This window comes from Nuphar pumila, chromosome 2 (genome assembly GCF_984573655.1).
Source record: "Nuphar pumila chromosome 2, dmNupPumi1.hap1.1, whole genome shotgun sequence".
In the NCBI taxonomy this organism is placed as follows: Eukaryota; Viridiplantae; Streptophyta; class Magnoliopsida; order Nymphaeales; family Nymphaeaceae; genus Nuphar; species Nuphar pumila.
In genome coordinates this window covers 120,709,109-120,728,630 of record NC_143250.1, presented here as the reverse complement: position 1 = coordinate 120,728,630, position 19,522 = coordinate 120,709,109, and the positions used below count along the sequence as shown (strand labels likewise).

General features: G+C 37.8%; 1 protein-coding gene across 1 annotated transcript in view; it reads right to left on the bottom strand.

The window, feature by feature from the left end:
• LOC149846946 (uncharacterized) overlaps positions 1-19,522 on the bottom strand; it is a 34,815-nt gene that overhangs the window by 783 nt on the left and 14,510 nt on the right. The window contains exons 3-6 of the mRNA XM_089996680.1: positions 12,183-12,329; positions 9,140-9,248; positions 4,540-4,663; positions 2,407-2,680 (exon numbers count right to left, since the gene is read on the bottom strand). Of these exons, the coding sequence (XP_089852806.1) occupies positions 2,407-2,680; positions 4,540-4,663; positions 9,140-9,248; positions 12,183-12,329 (654 nt within the window). The remainder of the gene's footprint in view (positions 1-2,406; positions 2,681-4,539; positions 4,664-9,139; positions 9,249-12,182; positions 12,330-19,522) is intronic.

Below are 19,522 nucleotides of genomic sequence, written 5' to 3'. Positions count from 1 at the left end.
TTAGAAGTGTTCTGTGCCACTTAACAGTAAACAATATAATCATATGAATAATAATACTAACCAGACTATTAATTTCACAAAAGGGAACTGGAGAAAAAAAAAGAATCCAAAGATAATGCTACTGATTTGGGCTTATTACATCATGAATCAAAAGTAGTCAAAAATCAACTGGATTTGAACATGGATAGAATGCTTTAAACAAATTTTAGTTCCCTTGATGAATTCTGGAGAAACTGTGAGCAAGATATTGCCAGCACTGAACCTAGAGGGCACATCGAGTCCTCCAGCATGGAAGAAGAAGTATGCCCTATTGATAGCCCGATGAGGGATTGACATCTTTCAGTAAATTGAAAACAGTCACACCAGGGCATTGTATCAATCTATGGACTAGTTGGGACAAAGTTTAAACCACATTATCTTGGTAAAAATCCTTGTGAAAAGTGAATCATCTAGTGTTATATATATATATATATATATGAATAATAATAATAACCAGACTATTGATTTGCAAGAAACACAAAAGAGAACTGAAGACAAAAAGGATCCAAAGATAATGATACTGATTTGGACTTATTACATCATAAATAAAAAAATAGATAAAAAATCAACTGGTAGAATGCTTTGCTCATAAGAAATTCTAGTTCCCTTGATGAATTCTGGAGAAACTGTGAGCAAGATATTGCCAGCATTGAACCTAAAAGTTACTTTGAGTCCTCCAGGATGGAAGAAGCAGTATGTACTATTGATAGCCGAATGAGAGTCTGGCATCTTCAGTAAATTGAAAAAATATTCACACCAGGGCAATTGTATCAATCTATGGACTTTCGGACTATGTTTAAACCAGATTATCTTGGTAAAAATCCTCATGAAAAATGAACCATCTATATCTTTCCTGAGGGACATATGCAGGTGACACCATATAAAAGATTGTATTGGTCATGTTCTTGATTATTCTTTTTTGGTGTTTGGCATGTACTTAATATTTTTGTTGTTGCCTATGCATGAGAAGAGTAAACTGAACCTAAAACTAAAAAAATGTTGCTTTATTGGATACCCTGTACGTCAAAAGGGTTATCATTGTTGTCAACTTGTCACCCTGCATAAAAAAAGGATGTCAGTCTCAACATGTAAATTTCTTGGACCATCTTCCCTAATTTGCTTTAAATAGCCAAGGATAAGTTTGATGCTTCATTTCTTGTTCTGCATTCATCTAGAGAAAAGACTTGTCTAAAAAAGAATGTAGAAACCTATACTCAGAAGCTCATCTAACACTCAAGTTGCATATTTTTATGACAGACAAGAGCAAGATATGGATGATCCTCCTAAAACTAAGATCAATTCCTCTCCTGCCAATAAGGAACACACATACAAGAGATAGACAAACTTCATAAGCTCGAAAATTAAGGAGCTTCTTTCAAAAAAGTAAAAAAAAAATAAAGCAGGTATCTTATTGTTCTTTGTAAATTCTAATGTTGTGTTCACCAAAATCTTATGTCCTATATATCATAAAATTTGTAACTTTGCTTAAGTTGAAATGTCATGCACCACTTTAAATGTACCTACAACAGATTGCAAACAAAATAAATTTTTTAAAAATAATATACCTAAGCCCGAACCATGTGCACAAAAATTTAAAATTCTCAATCAGTTTAAGAACATATAGCATACGCTGTATTATTCTTTCCAATGTTATGTGCAACTGTGCGTAGAAAGCTAGCAAACCCTACTTCATACGATGGTAAGGTTGCCACTGCTTTTCAGCAACATCACCTTTTCTTTTGGCACCCATGGACCCAGTGTGTTTGTTTTCTTATTCTCTTCTTTTGTTTTCTCAAAATATTCAGAATTGGAATTGGTGTCATTTATTTGTGGTTTGGATGAGCACCAATATTTCCATAATTTAGCTTTTTAGATTTTAAATTTTAAATTTTCAATTACGCATGACAGATAGAAAACAATCTGACCCGATTTTTATCTGTTTATTGCCCTCCCCTGAATCCGAATGTAGAATTTTCAATCAATATGTTTCAATCATGGGTCAAAACAGCCTGAAAATGCTGGACCCACATCTGCTATATGGACTAATTAATAATATGACTTATGATCAATTACACTAGGCAGCAAAGTCTTGAGTTCATGGAAATGGTATGAATATTCTCAATTAGGATGTCATTAACAGCAGCAGTAGGATCTCTAAACATTTTGAGCAAAGGAAAAACTTTGACAAATTAGAAATGAAAACATAAAGGTTTAGAGATAACATTTTTTATGATCATTGTACCCAAAAAAAGTATGCATATCAATGGGAACAGTTCCAATACCTCTAAAATGCAGGATTTTCAGAATAGAAATAAATCATGCCAAACCATGAAAGCAAACATAAAATTTTGAGAAACTATAACTCACTTTTGTAAGCATCCTTTTTGCCAGTATATGATAGTGACGCTGCCATATTCTCTGGCCAACCATTGTTGCCACAAGAACACTGTAGAATATGCCAATAACTGCGAATAGTCCTAAAATAATAATTCCTACAATAATCAGTATCGGGAAACCAGCTTCACCAGCTCCTCCTAAACACGTCCCACATTCTCCAGCTGTACTTGCACAGCTCTCGAAGCAAGTGGCACAATCAGTCCACATGCACAGTGTACCTGGTAAATGGCAATCGGTACAAGCTCTGCATAGAAATATTATGTTGGATAATATCATAAAATTCATAGTGCAGCAACTGAAGCTGTATCCCAGACCAGTAACAAAAATACACAGATCAAATATTTTAAAAAGTAAAGAAAATCACTGCAAAAGTAGCAGAAAATTTCCCAAATGGAAAGAACGAGCAAGACAAATGATGAACATAATATCATCCCATAATTATTTAGAGAGAAATTACACAAAACATACTTGATGAAGATGACCTGGAATAATGGAACAGGCACAATAACATTCTCATTTGCTTCTACACTGGCATAACAAAGGCAAGCAAAACCCATGCTTTTAACTAAAGATACCTCAAATGGAGAGAGAGAGAGAGAGAGAGAGAGAGAGAGAGAGAGAGAGAGAGAGAGAGAGAGAGAGAGAGAGAGAGAGAGATTTGCAACCTTCACCAAAAACAAGTACAACTTTTACGATTATTTATGGGGCCAGAAAGACATCAGCATTTGGACATAAAAGCAGTAAATATAGGCAATGTTTGGAACCATTTGACTCGGAATTAGATGATAAACCCTTGATTTGAAGGCCACTGGGTTGACTCGGATCAGTTAGGACTTTATATCTTTATTTATATAAATAAAATACATAATTAAAAGTACCAAAAAGGAAAAATTTGTCTTAGATATGGAAAAAATACATGATTACAAAAATAAGTAATTTCTAATCAGTTAATAAAAAAATTGGAACTTGAAAAAACTAATGCCAAAAGACACATAAGCATAATTGTTGAATCCAATGCTAGAATGATCTACACTACAAAAGAAGTTAATCAAACTCCAAGCTGAAAATTCCTTATTAAACACACTTAATAGTTTTGCATGGCATCAACATTAAACAATAGACTGTTAATAATAATGATTCTTCCAAACAAGTACATTTCCATGAGAAAATAAACATGAAAAAGAATGCCAAAGAAATCATAAGAAGCATATATGAATTGCAACCTTGTTGAAGGTGTCACATGGAAGTTTCAAAATTAAATATATAACAAAGCATTAATAAATGGTCATTTATCAATATAAGTCCTAATGTCTATATAGCATTCCTATTTCCCATTTAATAATGCAATCACAAGACTCACAACTCATAAAGATTAAAAAAACAAAGTGTCAAAAGTGAAAACCGATACCCATGCCATGCAAAATGCACAAAAAGGCTAAACAAAAAAAGAGCAAAAGCAGCTCATCCTATCAATCTAGGAGTCTAAGATATATGGCCATTGTTATCTTCATCAACACCAAATATCAAATTCACCATCTGTCATTGGTAATATGCACTAGTTTTGATAAATCAATCTCTTGATTATAGGAATCCTATGGAATTTATTCTAGAGGTTCAGAACAATGTGACAAAGAATCTCTCTCTCTCTCTCTCTCTCTCTCTCTCACACACACACACACACACACACAATTGAATAACTCAAGTGAAGTAAGCAACCTCACCTTTAAAAAATCAATACAAACTGCTCCAACCTTCGTTGTCTTCTCAGTTTTAAAACAGTTCTGGTTTGTGATCATCACCAAGAAACCCATTTTTAAAAAATCCAAGCAATCTATTATACAGGGATAAACTAATGGCAAAGAAACTCTCTCTCTCTCTCTCTCTCTCTCTCTCTCTCTCTTATAGTTGAACCAATTGAGTCAAGTGAACAATTCTGAGAAGCCTGTGCACTGTGCAGTCATGGTAGCTACAAAGCCACATCCTCAAGTCAACAATCTTCTTAGACTAGTTGAATCAAGAGATGAGCCACAAGTAGACTTGCCAAGTTTTCCAATGCTGATGTCGATTAATGAAAGGAAGCAACAAAAAAAACTATAATATTACCCAGGATGGCAGCAACAGAGGCATAGCTCTCGACAAGGTTGAGCAAGATCATTACGCACACGGCGGTCATAACAAGTTATAAAGCATCCCGACACCCCCAGTAATGCAAAAAACAACAAGGCACCTGCATAAATTAGAAATGAAAAACTAACATGATGGTAGACAGAATAACAAAGAAAGCAAATCTAAATCAAACCAACTTGCATGAAAATTGATTTAAATAAAAGCTCATGAGCTATGTAACACAGACTCTTCTAACAGGGCACCACACCCGCATCGCACCCGCACCCAGGCGGGTGCGACACTTGGACACAGCTTCCTTTGTGTTAGGTGAAGTCAATCACACCGAGGTCCATTTCTATCCAAAAGTAGATTCAGTTAACCCTAATCAAGTCCATTTTTATCCATATTACATAAATAAATACATAAATTCACACACATAAAACTGTTAAAAATTATGTATATACATATACCCTCCCCACACCCAAGTTTTTTTAAAGTGCTGCATCGCCGCATTCTCACCCATACCCGCACCTATGTGACATAGCTCATGAGCTGAATGAACTGAATGGGAAGAATTATAGTAAGAAATGAAATGAATTCCTCAAGATTGTGGGACTTAAACATCCAACAATCATGACATAAAACTGGAGACTTGAAGCTATTAAAAATATGTTTTGAGACTGGAGGCTTCTCATAGGGGGGGGGGGGGGGGGGGGGGGTGGAGAGGAATACAAACTGTACAACAAGAAGAATAATGTATTTATATGAAATAGCAATGAATGCCAAAACATCAGCACAGAAACAAATTGGGGTGGGGGCAGTGGGGACAAGGAGAGGGGGTGTTGTTGGGGGAGGGGAGAGAAGAATGCAAACTGTTCAACAACCAGAATAGTGTATTTGTGTGAAATAGCAGCCAAAACATAGCAACAAATGACAAAAGTAACTACAGAAAGAATATTAAACACCATATAAAAATCCAGCAGGTTGACCCCATGACTCGTCCAAGTCAACTGTGAACATTTTCAATAGGTCAACCCAGTCCACACATATCTACCATCATATTACAAGATCTTTTAGTTTTAATTTCAAATGATTATCATATACAAGAATTATGATGAAAATAATGGAGTTTTTATTTGTGCATGGACCTATTTCCATTTTAATTTACATTAAGATATAATGTTATTTATATTTTAAATATTTAATTACTATGATTTACTATATCGGATTTCTTTATTGGTTTTACAATCGAAAATCTTGATTATTTTATCAATATCACAATTCCACAACCAAGCTCTCTTTATGACAGTTAATTGTTCAATCGGATGGTTTATACATCATAATAATTTAGTTGATTGTAATGCTTGATGTACTAGTTTGGTGGCTCATAAAATTGATATTTTTTTTCTAATTCATATATTTTTTATGTTAGATACTAGTTACATCACTAAATATTCCCTAGTTATTATTTATATGTTAAATTTTCATGCCATAAACAATTTTGCCATTGCAAATATTTCTATTTATATGACATATTTATGCCATTTTTTAGGGACAATATTTATGCCGTGTATATATATATATATATATATATATATATATATATATATATATATATATATATATATATAATAGAAGTTAGCAAAGCTAATGCGAGTCCTAAGTCAAGACCAAATGAGTCCAATTAAAGTCACTGGGTTTTCAAACTATGAAAAAAGCAAAAGGATATATGTTCTTCGACTACAAGTCCAACTTTTAGCACTACAATCAGGGCGAATGGTGGTGCAACACAACTTTTAGTCATCAAATAAAGAATAATAAGATCTTAGTGGCACTCGGTAGCAAAACAATCCATATATTGTTATATTGATAATTTATCCATGAATTTTTAGTGGCATTTCATGCATACCTGATAATTTATAAAAAAATCAAGTAAATCTAAAAAACTTTTTGAAGTGAATCATACCCAAAAACACCCTTGCCCACCATTGCATTCAGCAAGTATTCAAATGCCAACAGTGGTGGTTAGTGAGCATAAACTTGATGTCTTTATTAGAGAGTTTTCTTTGTCAACGATTTTACAAAATACTTAAGCATTCAAGTAAGCAGGATGATATTTTGTTCAAAATTTACGATTCTTATAGGTGGATTTATCACATCCCCTGTTTCCATTCCTAGAAAAGGTGAGATGAGATGGCTTCCAGAGAAAGATCTGCAAAAAATGCTTTGAGTAGGGAGCGAACCTTGTTTGTGTTTGAACCTACACAAGATGCCAACGGTCGCCAATACATGGAGGACTTCCTTCGGCATGCTTTTTATCTCCCTCATAAGAGTGAAGAAATCCTTGTCTTGGCGAGCCACTTGGCCATCAGGTATAGGGCAACATAAAACATTGTGTATTTCCATTGGCCTACATTGTTCTGCAGTGTATTTTAAGGCCAACCCACGACAGGTCTATGACCATCCTTAACAAAATTCTTCTAGATGGTACATATGACCAATTGTGGCCACTAAAGTGGGTGATTCATATATTGATGTTAAAGCCAATAAATATCACATTGGAACATGTGGTCAACCATTCACATAGATGGTGCACATCCTAACCTTATATGCACATCTTAAGCGAAAATTGAACATCAGAATGTGCCTTAGAAACTATTGCAAATTAATGTGTCTTCCCTAGGAAAATCTTTTTCGGCCCTACAATATGACATTCTGGCTCCCGATCTTGCACCAGCTCCTGCTCCTGGCCATTATAGAACAAGTCCAATCTAGCTTAATTTAACAGCAAATCCCTGAATCAAACATGAATATTGCAATCTTTATGTTTGCTAATCTATACTTGTTAGCTGATTCTAATAACCCTTCCAGTGTGATGCTTGCTGATTACCATCATTTTTCCATCAGTTTGCGGTTTCAAGGGGCGTTTGACTACTTGACTGAGCTTGGGCAGAACACATTGTCCAGCACAGACCGGACATTGTTCTTATCCAGGATGTGTTCCGAGGATCTGTTTATTTATTTATTTTGAATACCATCCTTGTCGTTCCCAATGACACTGTTGGGGTGTGTGTGTGCGTGTGTGTGTGTGTGTGTGGGGGGGGGGGGGGGGAGGGGTAGAACAAAAAAGCCATGTACTGCAGGACACACGGATGCACAGTCCAACATGCCCTCAGATTACTCTTGCCACATTTTCTCAGTATCTCATGTCAATGTAGAAGACTTCCACAGACATATTTGAATATGTATGCACCAACGCCTTAATAGTGGGCAGGCACACATTCACTGTTTTACATTAAAAATTTAGTGCTGCACATGCAGCTAGTCCTAACTTCAATATTAAAGTAGGTCCCACATATAAAAGCTTGAAACATGGTTTGTTTGCACTACATAGGGTTGATTATCTTTTACTATTACACAATTTTTAGGTCACTTGTCATTATCTATATCACATAGGTATAGGTGTGGATATGAGGTATTACCCGGCTACGAAGACAGTGTGCACACAAACACATATATGTATGCATGAATGTATAAAAACACATAAAAAATGCACAACCATACTAAATTTTACAGAATGCTCCATATGACGATGTAAATTGTCTCTAAAACATGTTATAAATATATAATTAACAAATAATAATAAAAAGGTATGTGCTTAACATTGGATGCTGTTGATCCCAACTGTTGACTACATGTAGACTGGATCATAAAATGAATAAAATGGGTCAAGTCTGAAAGTCAGTTGACCTATACCTAAAATACCCATGTTATAAAGGTCATTATTCTAAGGATGAATTGAACCAGATCTTCCTTGCTGTAGTGAATTCCATGTATGAAGTTTGATGAGATCATTTTTTTTTCTTTTTTGTGCCTGACCCGATGTTCTCTCTTTTCTCATGAGCTATTCTCACTCTTTTCTCCTTTTTGTTACCTCCAATTCTCTCTATATTTTTCTCAATTATAGTATCAAAGACCTTTTTTGAATAACTTATTTGAGGATTGGACCAAAAAATTGAAAGCATTCTCCACTTTCTCAAATGGTAATTTGCTAAGGCGAAATCCCAGTTCAAGTGGGTTCCCAATTGATTTCTCAAATGGTCGATCTCAGGGAAGATCTTCAGCATTTTTTTAGAGTTTTACAGTAACGTAAGCTTATAAAGGCATCCAAATCATTGTTAATCATCAATCCTAATTAACAATATGCTGAACACATAAACTGGTTCAGGGTCTTCAGACCTATCTCATTAATTGGTATTGTTTATAAGAGAGCTGCTAGATTCTCACATTCAGGCTAAACTGGTGACAAAGGACATCTCAAATAATGTTTAAAAGCCAAAAAAAATGTGACAGCACTTCATAGTATATTTTTCATGTCATTTAGAGTTATATCTTCAAAGGATACATGATGTTACCATTTTTCTTCTAGCAAAGCCTAAGATATATATCATTCTTTTACCCTTTTCTGGTAATCAAGAGGGATATACAACATCAACTTCAACATTAATAGTCCATAACTGTAACTAAATACTGGAAAAAAAGTATCCAGCATGGTGGCCAAATAACATCTTTTCTATAAGAGGTTTTTGAGTATTACCACATATGTAATAGAAACTAACTTTGCTATCAAAATGCCACACCAACCGCAGCCAATCATGCTGATGACTATCAATGAAATAGACTAAATAGGCCAAAGAAGCAATCACCTACACAAAGACAAGGATGGATTAATTGCTTCATATAACAAGATCATTAAGAGAAAAATGATTTTGGTAGTCACCAGTAAAAAGATAGTTTAAAGTGAAATGCTGAAGAGTAACTAAAAGAAGTGAACTAACTGCATCCCCAAATTAAAACCAACAATCTACAGCTCTATTCTCCACATTATATGAGAATTCCCATATTATTTGTCAATTTTTTTATCACTGTGGGTTACACTTATTCAATTACAGCATGAAATATTTCTGCCAATTCTCATAAATAGTGCACAAATTAGTAACATATAAGCATATAAGATTGCATCAGTCGATGAAATTGAAAGAATAGCCCGATGAAAATCAACAAAGGCATTCAAAGGTGAGACATGCAAGCAAAAAAAGTCCATGATGTATGTAGACTTATCAGAAGTAGAGAGACAGGATTCGGATAAAGATCTAGAATTGTAATCTCATAATCATACACATTGCACTATGTAGGAGGATCCCTTAGAGAGCACCAAAACTACAATGAAGGAATTCTGCACAGATTCATCACTCATCTGATTGGACACTAAGATACTGTTAAAATATATGGATTTCATATATATATATATATGACTTTTGTAATGTCCACTAGGGGCAATTTTGTCTTTTTACTTGTAAATACGCATGTTCATTAGGAACTTCCCTTTTGTATCTTTATTATTTATATTTTTATCTTTTTTTTTGTTGGAATAAGGGCCCACATAGAGTCATTGGGGATCCTCTCCAACGGTCACAAATGTGACCGTTGGAGGGGCTCACAACGACTCTATGGGAGCCCCTTTTTGCTCCCTCTTGTTGTATATATAGGGGGTCTTGCCCCACTATAAAGTAAGGCTTTTGAGAGCCTTTTCAATAAGAAAGTTCATTTATATTTTGAAGTGTTCTCTCTCATATTGTGTGTTTGTCACTTGTTACTTTGTGGCCTATTGTATTTTGCCCATTAGTGGCCTCTTACTTGTATGCTTGTGTATCTCTTATAATCGTTTTTTGACAGTGTTCTTTGCCAAGTGTTTCATTACATGGTATCAGAGCCACTAGGTATTGGAAGCACTATTGGGGCTACTCTCTCGATTTGAGTGTTTTTTGAGATTCCTACCTTTATTCTTCAATTTCTCCTCAATGGCCGACAAGGATGCAAAGATTGACCTCTCCTCCAAATTAAATGGGACCAACTTCTTAAATAGCACATCTCAATAAAAGCACCACATAAAATTTAAAGAACATGCTTTGACATGTGCATAAAGTCACCAATTACGATAAACATAATACATATAACAAAAATTGGTTTTTTTGTAAACAACATGAGAAAACATGTAAGCATAGTATTTAAGATTTTAAGAAACTATATATTTTTGCAAAATATAATTTTCATTACGATATTTTTCAAAAAATATATGTTCAGAATCAAAATGAATACTTTAAGTAAACATGTTTATGCAAAAACATGTCAAAAGACACTAATTTTCATAAATTCTAATTTTAATTAGTTTGAAAACATATTCATTTTGAATAAATAGCCACAATATTACAAATACATGTTTAAATATATACCATAAAAGTTTAATGTAGAGAATCCAAAGAAAAATACATACTGGAATACGAGAGTCTTTAGTCCAAGACGTACATCAATTCAAATATTTCTTTTGAAGCACAAACACGAACAAGATGCCAAGACCAAACTGCCTTGCTCTGATACCATGTCACAAAATAGCATGGAACCCAAGAATTCCAAATTGTAGTCCAAATGCCAATCGAAATGTATTTGAATCAAGGTTGACTGTATTGTGCCGTATCATACTTTTAGGGTTTATGACATGATACATACTCGTATCACGGTACAAGTATGTATTGTATTTGTATTGAGTGTATAATACAATACACTCCTGTATTGTATGATACATAGCGTACCGTATGATACACCTTCAACGCAATTTAAAAAGGCCAACAATTATTTTTTTTTCATTTTGGTTTTAAATACCTTTTGAGGGTCAACTTCTTCATTTGTCTAGAGGTCATTAGAAGTGCATTTCCACTGTTTTTTCATCCAAAAAAGTGGGTTAAGATAAAAAATGCATTTCCACCATTTTTTCACTCAAGAAAATGGATTAAAGTAAAAAAATCTTTATTATGAGTAAAATTGCAAAGCTACTCTAAAAACAAGTTGCCTCGGGGGGTGTTGTCCCCCTGCAACCCTCCGCCAACTTACCGCGAAGTAGGATCCACGAAAATTAAAGATTTATATCAAGGTAGAAATCAGGCTCCACACTCCTCCAATAAAGATGGCATCAGATGATCCATCATAGCAATGAGGCACTCAAGTAATGAGTGAAAACCGATTGAAAATCGAGTGCAACTATTTATGAAAGTACGAGTCTTATGACATATTCTTAATTGCAAGATATTTAATATTTTGCATTGTTATTGTGAGATAGTTGATGTTTGATGTTGTCTTATGCAGCTTATAGAAACATAAATGCTTTATATGTGATTTTATGCAATTCATCATTATTTGATGTGATGTGATTTTTTTTAGAATGTTTACTTTTTTTTTTTTAGATTTTTATTTTTTTATTAAAAATTTACAATATGTTTATGATACGATAACAGTTCACAATGTGTTTCCGGCATACCTAAATTCAGAACCTATTTCTGTTTGAATGCATAATGGGGTCATTTTCATGGTTACGAGCAATGTAAGAAAGGAGAAAAGAACATGTTCATTCATTTGTTGAAGTTTACACTAATCAAATCCAAATGTAACTTTCACATGGATGTTTTATGTAAAATAAATAACATGAAAAGACACTTTGTAAATGGCAGCTAATCATTCTCTACCGAAATTAAAATGTCATTATTAATAAATTCACAATAAAACACTATAAACCAATGACAACTTACAAGCTGAACAGCAACAAAGATAAATAAAATGTCTCTAGTTACAAAGAAACGAAACTTCAAGGTTCGCCACTTCCTATCTGCAGGTACATGCACTCTCAAGTGATAAGGAGCTTTGCAAGTCGTACAATGAGCAAAAGCAAATCCTTCCTGCAGTAGAAATAACGAGATTCATCTCAGCAATAGAGCAGGAGTAAAGCAATCACAAAAGAAAAACACATACTTCAGATAAGAATAACAGTGCCATCTATCTAAAAGTACTGGAAAAAGGAGTATAAAGATAGAAACAATTTTTTTTTAGAAAAAGGACCTTATGAATTTCTTAGAATTAAAATTTCCTTAGTTACTGCAAAGTACCTAAATCATGGTGGAGACATTGACAAACTATGGCAGATAAGTTGAAGGCCCTTAAAAATACACAAGACATGGAGACCATAGAATTTAAGCCAAATGAAGAGGTGGAAAGTTTCAATGTATGTTTGATAGAAAAGGGTACTCTCAAATGCATGGAATTGATTGCTTAGGTGAACTAAATTCAAAAAGAATACTTATGCAGTTTCACCCACGAATAACAGTGTAAAGTCCACTTAAAAAAAAAACCGTGTCGGGCATGTGTCGGACACATGTCGCGATTGGACTGTCGTGTCGGACCCGGATCCAAGCCCAACCCGAATCCGAGCCCGACCTTGGACCCGGTCTCTCGAACATTCGAGAGACTGCATCTTTAAAAAGATACAGGCTCAGTCGGGCAAGGGGTAAAACCCCTTGCCACTCTCTCTCTCCTCTGCTCCGTCTCCTCCCCTCTTCTCTGCTGCGACCGACGACCGTGTGACGACCTCCAGCCGCCATCCTCCTTGGTTTTGTCGTCAACCCCTCCGATCGTCGCCCTTCTCTTTCTCCTTGTTGTCGTCGGCGATCGAAGTCACCGATGACCTTCTAGCCATCGGCGACTTCGTCGACGTCCCCTTCTCTACCTCTCTCACTCTCTCCTCCCGTCTGACTGTCGGTTGCGCCAGAGCCCCCGACGCCGGAGTCTCCAATCTCGCCTCTCCTTCTTTGTCCTCACTGTTTCCCGTTCCCCTTTTTTCCTTTGAGATTTCTCGGCAGTCATCGTCTCCAGCGACCATGGCCTCCGACGAAAGTGTTGCCGATATCCTCACGCCGACCTTCCACCTTCGTCGCAGTCTTCCACCTGGTGTTTCGGCAGGCCCCGGCAACGATTGTCGTCGTCGGCAACCACCCCGGCCCGACAACTCCCTACGAGTCTCAACGACCCCGTTACCCTCTCCCATTGTTGCCGTCTTCCGAGGTAACTCCCTCTCTCGTTGTTTTTGTTGGAGACGTCGGTAGGAGGTCGCCGACCTCCTGCCTCCCTTTCTTTTTCCTTCCTATCGCCGACAGGGGGCAGAGCTCCCTGTGTCGGCTCATTTTTCGGCAGGGGCTCTGCCCCTGCCTCTTTTTGGTTTTTTCGACAGGGGGTTCTGCCCTTCTCCCATCCTGCCTTCGTTTTGTCTTTCGGCAGGGGGCGAAGCTCCCCCTGCCTCCTTTGGTTTCTAGTAGGGGGTGAAGCCCTCCCTGCCTTCTACCTGTTTTCGAGCAAGGGGCGAAGCCCCCTGCATCTTGTTTGTTTTCCGACAGGGGGCTTCCCCCCCCCCCTGTCTTGTTTCCAGCAGGGGGTTGCGCCCCCTATTCTGATTTGTGTTCTGACGGGGGGTGTCCCCCTTGTCTTGTTGTGGAAGGTTCGTCAGGGAGCCTTTGCTCCCTCCCCTGCCTACTCTGCTCTCGCAGGCAGGGAGCAAGCCTCCCTGTCTCTGTCACTGCCCGCCTGGCTGGGGGCAGGCCCCTACCCCCTTCTTGTTGTTTGGGCATGCAGGGAGCATTGCTCCCTGCCTCTGCCACCGTATGTCATTGTTGCAGTCTGCTTTAAGCAAGGCCCTGACATGGGTCTTTGTTGTTCCAGCAGGCAGCAGGGCTCCCTGCCTTGCTGCCACTGTTGCTCTTCGGTAGGGAGCTGAGCTCCTTGCGTACCCTCGTATTTGAGGTCCAGTACCACTGCAGGTCTTACTGGACCCGCTTCTCGTTTATATTATGACATACTAACCTTTTCAGCATCGCAGGTTGAACGGTGGATCCTGCTCGCCCTCCTTGGCTCGAGCTCGTGCTTACCTACGCCGCAGGCGTATGCTGGACCAACAACCCCTCAAGGTAGAGGATTCTTGCGTAAAAGGACAATGAACGGATAAATGCTAAAATAAGGAAAGATAATTAAAAATGAAAGATGACGATGATATATGTATACGCATAAAATATATATGTATGTCTTTTAACTCAAGCACGCGATTTCGCGATCCTTGTCCTCTTTACTTTTCTTGCACTTTATTTTTTCGTTGTAGTCGCGCTATATATGCCCAGGCTTTTTAATTAGTCTTTTTAGTTCCTGCAATACTTCTAGGATGCGGTTTCACAATCCTGGTCCTTCTTTACGTTCCCACACTTTTCTTTCTGTCTTTTTGTTTCTTGTTTCCCCGTGCTTTGCGCCATGGCATTTACTTGTATGTGTTTGCCTTTTTAACTCCAGGATGCAATCCTCGTCCTTCGTTATGTTCTTGTTCGTTTCTTTTCTGGCTTTTCATAGTATGATTGCCCCGCGCTTTATGTGCCAAGGCTTTACTTCTTGCTTGTGCTTTTCGTACGTTACTTTCTTGTTGCCGTTATGCTTTACGTACTCAGGTTTGCTTTCACACTCACTTTTTGCATATGTTTTGTCCTTACGTTGTTGTCGCACTTTGCACATATGCTTTACTCTTGCTTGTGATCTTATCTCTGTCGTGTGCTCCTTTACTTGCTTACGCTTATCGTTTAATCGAGATATGACTTCGTGCCTCGTGAGCCACCTTTTGTACTTGCCTAGTTAGGGTATGATTTCATACCTCGTGAGTTGCTTACGTATTTGTTTGCTTGTATGCTTCAATGGTCGAGGTATGATTTCATACCTCGAGTGTGGCTTGTGCGTTTTACGCTCGAGGTGCAGGTTCGCACATCGAGTCTTGCCCCTCGATTTGCCATTACACTATAATGTGCACGGGTTTGCCTCTTGTCAGCTTGCACTCCCTGAGTACAACTTCGAGTGTATAGTGTATATCGTTTCGCTTATTTGTTTTAAAAGTCACGACGCACACTTATGCACTTTGATTCTCCAAAAATGATGGTTTTAGGTGCAAACCTATTTTCAAAAATGTATAGCTTTGTAAAGCAGATTTCGAAAGCCTTTTTGCGAGGTAGCGATTGAATCTCTCAAATCGATGTATTTGAGAGAAGTGTGTTACAACTTTGGTTCGCATATCCGATACAATTCGGATAACCCTGTTTAGGAGCATGTGCATGAGTTGGGCGAGACTTTTATTGAGAAACCTGTGCCATCGCTAGATGAACGCTACACCATCTCTGATGCGAGACCTAGTTTCTAGGCTTTCTGGTCAAACTAAATTAGTTGGCGCACTTCCTTCTTTCGCGAGATGATTGTTGACGGATTTCTTTTGAGAAATCCATGCTCCTCCCCTTGTAGTCGTACTCTTAGTCATGTACGATATGTTTGGACTGCGAAACCTCGAAACGTGTATTGACACTTTAAGGTAATCTTGTAATGTTGATATTCGCCTAATAGGCAAGATGCTTGTAACTGTCTAAAAGACCCGAGCATGATAAGTTGGAACTTGAATGAGTTCACTGTGGACTTCTATAAAACAGATGTGTTGAGGGATTTTCTGTGAGAAAGCCTTACCCCTCTCATCGTGGTTGTACTTTTGAACAGCTACGTTGCGTATTGCAGTGAGTAGGATGAGAGGTGTGTGGTTGCCTCGAATGCGCAATGACGCGTATAATTCACATAATGATAATTATGCGCCTTCACAGGCAAGATGCTCGAGTGGGTCGAAAGACAAGAACATGTAGAATGGGACGACAGTTAAGAAACCCCCGTCATGCCCGTTCGACATGGTTCATCAAGAGAGAGGATGGATGGTACAAACTTCGATGGACAGACCATTAATGGCAGACATGGGCAAAAGACCCGACTTCCCCAGTCATCGAAGGTTAGGAGAAATGTTACAAAGATGACTTATGCAGAAGTTTGGATGCATCCATAGGGCTTTGGAGACTTACTCTCTTGGTCACTGGCCGTTCCCTTAAGAGAGGACTCAGTCAGTCATTCGGGGTAGCATAAAATACATAGCATAATGGACCCCTGAATCGATCTCGACTGTTTTTATGTTTTGTGCTTTGTGCGTACCCACAATAGCCAGCTAATAACGAGAACAAGATATAAGTTACGCACATGATTAAGAGATATGTGTGTTGTGACGTGAATTGACTGCTTGCTGGCTCGGTAGTTCAGTATGCTACTCGTTGAGTTATGCATGCCTGTCGAGGCGTTACTCTAGTTGGTTAAACTGTTTACGCAGTTCTTTGCTAAGTAATAACTAGCTTCTCATACTAGTTAAATGCTTATAATAATAGCATTATGCTAGTTGCTACATATTAGCATGTGACTTGCTTTACCCCTTGGTCGAACTGCTTGATGCTTATTATAATGTAGCACATGTAGGTTTGCGTCTCTTATGATTGATGTGATTGCATACAGCTCGTAATCTACGAACTGGTTGCAACTAGGTCTGATGTAGCCGCTTGTCTTATAAGCTGCTTACATATTGTGATATAACTGCTGCCGTATGATTGCTTATCATGTGTAGCTTATAAATTGCTTGTGATGCAATGGCTTGTACCTTATGATTAATGTAGTTATTTGCCGATGGACTGAACCATTTAATGGTAATTGTATGTATTGCGAGCATTGTTATGAATGCTTGTCTTATTCAGTTGCTTTGTTTGACTGTTGGATAGAGTTAGTTACTCTTCCGCTTTAGAATAAGTTGGACTGCTATAGTTGCTTGTTTAGCACTATGGTCTTTACTGCTCTCGTATTTAGCTACTTGCTTATTCAAGTTTTGCTTGCAGTACTTGTCAGGGTTAGCTCTGCTAGTTTTGTTTATCTTGTTTAGTTTAACAATTATCTCACTTATTGCAATATTTGTTCTTTCTTATCTTTTGCACACCTACTAGTTTCTCGCGAAACTGACCCATTTCATGGGCAGGTGGTGAACAGGTTGATACAGCTTGCGAGAGCACGATGACGTGATGCATTCAAGGCGAGACCCTATCCCTAACGTTACGTTCCTGAGGATATTTTGGTAAATATAATATAGAGCTTCTTTGAAAGCTTCTCTTTTGATTAAAACTTTGAATTATTAAAACTGTATTACCAAAACTTCGTTCTTCTTTTCATTTTAATAAATATGTATTTGAGTTGCAAATCGGTTTGTAAAGGGAAGTGCGCCCAAGGTCCAGAGACTTGCTATTCCAAACTTGATTTTCCGTTGAACTCCTATTTTAAACTCTGATAAATAACCAATTTCAAAGCTTTCAACCTTTTTCATGAAAGGTTTCAAGTCCAAGATTTTGGGGCGTTACAAACAGCCTCTACAGAAGCTAGACATCATCATGTTCCTACATGACCTTTCTTCTCATGAAACCATTTCAAGCAAGACCTCCCACCACCACATTCCCCTCACATAATGTAAAACCCAAGATTTTTATTAGAAAATATTTCAAATTAAGCAAATTGGGCCTAGATCCAGTTTCGGATCCAAGATCCATAAAGGATCCATATGTAGATTATATCATATTTAATATATATATGTGTATAATTTAATAAATCAATAAAAAGATTTATAAGATTATGCAAGGGATCCATAGCTGGATCCATTTGGACCCAACCTATGGATCCACTTTGCAATGGGTTGCGGGTCCAACATTGTGGACCCTAGTAATCAGGTGAACATGCACCGGGTCCCGGGTTCGGACCCAAGTCATGTCCTCTGTAGCAGGTAGGTTAATTTAATTTAAAAAAAAAAAAACAAGAAAGCTCTTGGACCCGGGTCGGACCCGATCCGGATCCGTAACCCGATAGGGTTTTTAAAACCCTATATAGGGCTGCTTTTATTTTAAAAGGGGGAAAGAGCAAGAATCGTGCCTAGGGCACGATTCCTGCAATTTCCAGATAGGAAGGGGGGGGCTCGGCTGGCATAACTGATCCCCACCCATCTCGGCATGGAAGGGGGGGATCAGTCGATAAATGGGAGTGACGAGGGGGTCTCTCCCTCGTTTCTCTCTTCCCGCGTCTCTCTCTTTCTCTCTCCCCTCGTCCCTCTCTCTTTCGATCTGTGTGCGTGCGTCGGAGGGTGGAAGATCGCCGGAAGGCTGCAGCCACCGCAAGCTACGGCAGCTCCTTTTGTTGTCTTTTCCCTTGCGTGCAACCACCACGACACCGGAGCAGTCGAGGGCGGTGGAGTAGCTCTTTCTCTCACGGCAACAACCCCAAACATCGATTTCAAAAGGTACGGGTTTTTCCTTTTGGGTTAAGTGAGGAAAACGAACATGGATTCGATTTCCATGAAATATTTTAGGGTGGAAGCATGTGGGTAAGTAAATCCGAGCGTTTATTCTAGGATCCATGGATGAAATCCATGTGTATTCATGTTTTTTTTTATATGCTATTGCGGAATAATACTCGTGTAGTGGTGTTTTTACATTAGAACAGAAGGTTGATCCACTTTCTTATGTATGTGCAGTCTAGTAGTTCTGATCCTTATGGAAAAAAAAAAAAACCCATATTAGGGATTCTTAATGCTTGTAAATCTGGAAATAAAGCCAAAAATATAGGCGAACGTAAGGTAGGAACTTTATAAACCTGAGTATGTTTGAGTTATGCGAGCATACCTGCTGTTCTGCAAATTTCTTTTTGATTTTGGTATGCTGTCAGCAATAATAGAAAAAAAAAAGAGTCGATAAATTTTTAGGAATAGGGCCCAGGTATTAAGTCGGCTGGGCTGTGTCCTAGACCCAACCACTGGGTCGGTTGAGTGAGTCGGGCTGTGTGCTAGACCCAGTTTTGACTGGGCCACTTGTTCGATTCTTTTTAGATACATGTGGTGTGTTTCCTAAATTCCTGATTCCCTTAACTGTGTGTTTTTCAATGCATGTCAAGAATGTAATTTTCTGTGTAGGTCGTTTCTACTCCAAACAAAATTCTATTACCTAGAACTGTGTTAACATTAATTTGAGAAAGCATATATAGGAATACCAAATACTTGAAAAAAAAAAAAAACTCACTGTATACAAACTTAAACTTGTTTCACATGTATTTATTTTTCGAAAATATCTAAAACTGAAAGTTTGTTTATGACTGCCCAAGATGAATTATAAACATATTATAAGGTGAATAAAGG